The sequence below is a fragment of the Haliotis rubra genome, unplaced genomic scaffold, assembly GCF_003918875.1.
Source record: "Haliotis rubra isolate DU_JTF1 unplaced genomic scaffold, ASM391887v1 Scf663, whole genome shotgun sequence".
Lineage (NCBI taxonomy): Eukaryota > Metazoa > Mollusca > Gastropoda > Lepetellida > Haliotidae > Haliotis > Haliotis rubra.
In genome coordinates this window covers 27,635-34,142 of record NW_025767372.1, presented here as the reverse complement: position 1 = coordinate 34,142, position 6,508 = coordinate 27,635, and the positions used below count along the sequence as shown (strand labels likewise).

The 6,508-nt window shown below is 41.5% G+C and overlaps 1 protein-coding gene across 1 annotated transcript in view; it reads left to right on the top strand.

Annotated features, from left to right (window-relative positions):
• The first annotated feature begins 4,813 nt into the window (after nt 1-4,813).
• LOC124257510 (choline transporter-like protein 2) overlaps nt 4,814-6,508 on the top strand; it is a 29,266-nt gene continuing 27,571 nt past the window's right edge. The window contains exon 1 of the mRNA XM_046691592.1: nt 4,814-4,994. Coding sequence (XP_046547548.1) covers nt 4,925-4,994 — 70 coding nt within the window. The 5' untranslated portion in view covers nt 4,814-4,924. The remainder of the gene's footprint in view (nt 4,995-6,508) is intronic.

Here is a 6,508-nt window from a genome sequence, read left to right as displayed (position 1 = left end):
AATCCATGATTTGTACAAGCACTCACGCATGACAAATATGTATACTTATCCATTAGGTGTTTGTCTGACAGAAAATATGTTGAGTATATGACGTGACATACGCGGCTCTATCAGTGAGTGAGTGAGTTTAGTTTTACGCCGCACTCAGCAATATTGCAGCTGTATGGCAACAATCTGTAATTAATCGAGTCTGGACCAAACAATCCAGTGATCAACAGCATGACCATCGATCTATACATCGATGGATACAGCATGTGTCAACGAAGTCAGCGAGTCTGACCACTTGATCCCGTTAGTCGCCTTCTACTACAAGCATGGGTTGCTGAAGACCATTTCTAACCTGGGTCTTCACGGGTCTGTAAGTAATGAATTCTGTGACAGGCAAACAAGTGGTACACAGCCAACTGAGACTCCAGCAAGCCCTAGACCAGGCACCTATATTTGACCTGACCTTCCCATGTGGGCTCAATGCACACCTTCACACTGAAGCAGCTGTCAAGGGATGAGTGAAACACAACTAATATGTGAGTGAGTGAATATGGTTTATAGCTGCTTTAAGCAATATTCCAGCAATATCGCGGTGGGGGACACCAGAAATGGGCTTTACCCATTGTACCTATGTGGGGAATCGCACCCAGGTCTTCAGCATGACCAGCGAACACTTTAACCTTGGCGTTAGTACTGGGGACGTGCCGCATTTGATGGTAATAATTCATTCCTCTATGATATTACCGATATAACACCCTGAATCACACTGATATTGTATGGTTCCGTGACGAGGTCGAGAAGAAGCTGACCTTGTAAAGAGATATTATATTTCGTGGCCATTTGACGAAGATAAAATTAAAACCGTGTATGTCGAATAGGATGTATTAATATGCTGACTATATATATGGTATGTACTAGTATACTCGGTTTTATTTGTAGTTAAAATACATGTCAGTGTCCCTACCTGGCGCTCAGCATTAATGGGTACAACAAGGACTGGTCGGCTTGGAGTCAGTATAATGTGTCTGAGTGGGGTATTCATGCTTCACTGCGGCATGGAGAGAGAGAGAGTTCCTCCAGAAATCAATCCCAAGATTATTGATACATGAATTCAATCAAACATAAAACACATTAGTATTTAGATACAGGACAATGTCATTCATAGTTCACAATTGATATGTACAGAAATATAATCAAACATTCACAAAGGGATGGCGTCACTTGTACACAGAGTACCTCCATTAAAAAGCAAACTCAACATATTGTTTCAAATGATAGACATATTTTGCAAAGTTGATAATGACAACATGGTATGTGTCCCGCACTATAGTACTGTCGGAAATAGAAAAAAACTGTATTTTCTCATTTATCTCTACAATTTATGTAGTTGATATGTGAAATATCTGTTAAACTAAGTTCGGCCTAACTACAGTCTCAGTGGTAGAGAGATAGGAAACGGAGCAAAAGGACTTGACTGAGGGGAAATTAGTGCAGAAATGAGAAATGCGGGTTTTTTCTAAGTCCAAAAAGACCTATTTGGAACAGACCATGGCTTTATGCAAATTAGTGTGCGACGATATTGTATTACAAAGGACACTTTTTAAATGCCCAATTTGAAATTAGACGTATTTTCATTATAAACGATAGCTGACGTAACAAATAATAACTTTCATGCCAAAACTATTAAGGATGTAGCTACCATGCAGTCTCACTGTCACTATAAAAAGAAACAGATAGGAAGGGTCGCCTCAAAAGCAAAACCTGGGGTCGGGCTGGGGATAGAGATATCAGCTAAGATAAGATAATCCTTTAGGGCAATGATACTGGGGAGGTACACGGCACGTCATAACAATTTACAAGTAATATCCAGTCCTGTCGATCTTCGGGTGGTCATGCCACCTATATACTACGATGCGTTTCTATGGTTTTCGGGTATCATACTCTCTTACATATCTCAACATAAACTTTATGAAAGAAAGACACGTAAGATGTTAATCAGTAGATGAGACATAGTCAACACACATGAAAAAGGAACAAAATATCTTTGAGATGACCCCTTGTGCCTGTAGGCAGCACGTGCATTTCATGCCAGGTGAGTCGACGGTCCGTCGTCATACCTGGCTGAGCGACCTCATTGCCATCTATAGTCTGATCTATTGTTTTCAGCAGCTATTCGTATTTTTTCTAAGTTTTGCCCGATTTTGCCCGATTTTACGAGTAAACATGCTTTTCTGGATATCGTATTACGCATCCCACTGAACGCCCAGTTAGGCCGAAGTGGGTTATTTCGACATATGCTATTTGCAATTTTGTCAATTTAAGGGATACAGAGTAACAGCCTAAAAACAGTTTTTTTCTATTTCCGACAGTACTATAGGGATCGTGTGAACTGTGTATCTGCACCTTGGAGAGTTGACAGCATTTCGTCGTCTTCCAACATTTCAAAATTTACATAGGTTTCAACATCAAGTAGATCAATCAGAGATGAGAAAAAGTTATTTCGGAGAGGTAATAATTTTTCACAGTGTAGTATCACATGGTTGTCATAGTCATAAGCGTGCTTGTTACAAAGCAAACATTCTTTTGAGATTTTATTTCGTGATGAGATTTTCAAACATAATTGCAAGTTTGCTCTGTGTTCAGGGTATAAAAATGCTCAGTTCAAAAGTATGTGATATGTCAGTGATGTGTGAGCTCGCATGTTACGCCACGTATTCTTCATATTCTTGTACGTGTTTGTTTATAATTCGTCTCCACTGGTGTTTGGGGGGAAATGAACCACTGTATAAGTAAGTATGTAAGTAGTTTCTAAGGTTGTATTTGCACAAAACAGACTGAAGATCTCCACAAATAGTTGATTTTCGGGGTGTATTAGCCATGGAAGCACAGAATATGTGTTTTATGAGATTGTGGGGGTATTCATGCTTCACTGCGGCATGGTATCTCAGTGGGCTAGCACTATAAAACCAGCTTAAGTCTGGGCTAGTACAAGCAGCCGCACATACACATGCATGCACGTCGTCATATGAGCGAAATATTCTCAAGCACGACGTAAAACCTAATTTCACCTCACCTCACCTCACATGTCAGTGTACAGATCATGTGGTTTTTCAAAGACGTATGAACAATTTAGTATCCATATGGTGAAACATAACCAGTGTCATTATATCATATGTGCACATATCCCTTTTGCCAAGCAACCATTGTTTCTGTATTTCGTCGGCTGTGGCGCGTCATTAAACAATTGAACGTGAGTGCGTGAGTGAGTTAATATTTAACGTCACATCGGCAATATTTCAGCCATATCGTGACGAAAACATTTTATAATTATGTTAAAGATGAATAAAGTTGGAAATTAAAAACTAACCTCGTGAAAAATTGTGGAATACAAAATGTCACACTCGTGATCCAAAACGAGTTCCTTTTCAGGTAATAAAGTAGTGTCTGTCTGTATGACACACATGCTCGTGTAACAATTTCTATATACACATATATATATATATAAACGAGGGGGCGCTGGGATAGCCTAGTGGCTAAAGTGGTCGCTGGTCACGCAAAAGACCCGGGTTCATTTAACAAAAGTCGGCAAACTAGGTATCTGAGAAGGGTACCAGTCGAATTGCCCCAGCTACAAAATACCCTGGGCAGCACAATTGGCATTTATGGCCAGTAAACATATTCTACAAACATTTTAATCAATTCTTGTACTTCTTTACAAAAGCATTAACAACGTGCACAATAATTTGTATTACAGTGTGCTATACAGGAGTGTTCATGTTGCTGTTGTTAGTTTACTAAGGGAACATTTATCAGAAATATTCTACTTCCTAATAATTTCGATATGAAGAATATAATATCAAAGTTGACATAAAATATGCATTTACGGCATATATTTAATCATTTTAAATAAATTGGGACATTTTAACTTCCCCCTGGGGCAATTTCGCCCAAAATCTAGGATAATTTAACCAAATTTGCTGGGGCATTTCACAGCTGAGAAAAAAGATGGTGGGTGGGTGGGTGGGTGTGGGTGGGTTGTCACACTATTGAGATCTGAACCGGTATTATAGCCTACCGGTAAACCGGTTATATTGAGCAGCCCTCATAAACAATACTAAACTTTATTTCCAACGGTCTAAATTTAGGATATTGCTAACTAGTCCCTTACAACACCAGCTTATCAAAACAATGCGAATATCATTTGGGATAATCAGCAGGGGCGGATCCAGGAATTTTGAAACGGGGGTGGGGTGGGGGGTGTTCGAACCCCCTGAAGCCCCCCCCTGGCTCCGCCAACGCCAAAAAAAATCTTCAATGTGGTCTTAAGTCATTTTCCAAGGGGGAAGGGGGGGGGCGCCGCCTTACCCACCCACCTCCCAGCCCCTGGATCCGCCCTTTGAGATCTATAATTACACAATTCTGTTTGTCATTGATCAGTGAGTCAAGGTAGATATGCTTTTACTGTTCAAGTGTAGTTGGAGCCACGCTTCATTTCGTATCATGACTTTGTTTGACATTTTTTCTGATTCCTTGACAGAGTTTCAACAAAGTGGGGTTCGCACTCATAGATTTCTTGTCGTGTCAGATTCCATGCGAGTTGTCAGGGAACAATTGCATGACGAATGCTGCTGGTTATAAATGGTATATCGTGTGATATTGTACTTAAGTACAACTGTAAACAACTCCCGTATGCTTGTACACACCTCTCACAATCGTCAGAGAGCATTACGGAACACAAACACGCCTCCTAGTCAAAGTTTACCCGTTGCTCAGCAACAAAGTCTCCGATGTCAAGCTGGTCACGTGATGACAACTTCCTGTTCAATCTTGGCCAGGTGCGAGTGCAAAATGTTTTGACGTTTCGTGAATGAAGGTGTGAGTTTGAGAGCAGTAAAACAATTTTGCGAGTACCAGTTGGGCTTGTCCCGTGATCATAATGTGTGGAGGCGGCGACAACAAAGTGGAGGACGCCGATACGGGCGGAGAGAAGACCGACTCCAAGTACGGTAAGTCGGTCCAGTGCATGAATGGGAAACCCATTGTCATCTCAGTACCTGCGATTGTGAACAGGTGATTACAACAGAAATTGCATGACATCTTGAACTGAAACGGGTACAGAAGTATTGCAAATATTGTCGTGTAGTCAGTTTAGTGGTGAAGTTGGTTCACACCTTTTCCCGTTAATTTTGATGACAGATATAAATTTATAATTTTCTTATTATTTTAAATATTGGTTTCCCAACTGTACACGAGTGTTAAATTAAAATTCAGGTAATTATGTTGATTGTGACCATTTTGCCTAGTTGCTAATCATCCTCACAACACAGATTAAAATATAAAAAAAATAAATCTTATTACACTTTTTTTATGAAGTTGACAAAGTTTAGTGTGTTATGTTTTGGTTTTATGTGTTTTGTCTTTGTGAATTCATATTAAGAACTGGCTTAGACCAGCAACACTAACCTTCTTGTGTTGGCATACATTAAAGCAGGGAAAGTCCAAATTGACAGCACAGGTACCCGACTACCTGACCCTACTCGGGTACCTAAACCCTATTACATGACCCTACTCAGGTACCCATCGCCCAATTACCCAACCGTACCCAGGTTCCCGTCCCCCAATTACCCAACCCTATCCAGGTTCCCCTCCCCCAACTACCCAACCTTACCCAGGTACCTGTCCCCCCACTACCCAACCATACCCAAGTATACCTGTCCCCCAACTACCCAACCTTACACAGGTACCCGTCCCCCAACTACCCAACCTTACACAGGTACCCGTCCCCCAACTACTCAACCTTACCCAGGTACCCGTCCCCCAACTACCCAACCTTACACAGGTACCCGTCCCCCAACTACCCAACCTTACACAGGTACCCGTCCCCCAAACTACCCTACCTTACACAGGTACCTGTCCCCCAATTACCCAACCTTACCCAGGTACCTATCTCCTAATTACCCAACCTTACCCAGGTAATTGTGCCCCAGTTACCCAACCTTACCCAGGTACCCGTCCCCCAACTACTCAACCCTACCCAGCAATGGATCTCAAATGTCTGGTTGGCAAGTGATTTATCGCAGCCTTGTTATAATAATTTATGACATGTAGTATTATATTCTTCTTGTCATCAAGCAGTATATCACATGACTAAACACCAGTAAGCGGGACACCAAAATACAAGACACCGGATAATATGTACATTTCAAACATGCCTGCTCATCACTCGCTCGATAACGGTGTTAGTGAGTGAGTGAGTGAGTTTTGTTTTATTTTACGCTGCACTCAGCAATATTCCAGCTATACGGCGGCGGTCTGTAAATAATCGAGTCTGAACAAGACAATCCAGTGATCAACAACATGAGTATCGACCTGCGCAATTGGGAACCGATGACATGTGTCAAACAAGTCAGCGAGCCCGACCACCCGATCCGTTAGTCGCCTCTTACGACAAGCGTGGGTTACTGAAGGTCAATTCTAACCCAGATCTTCACAAATCAACGTTGTTAGTACCTACACCGAA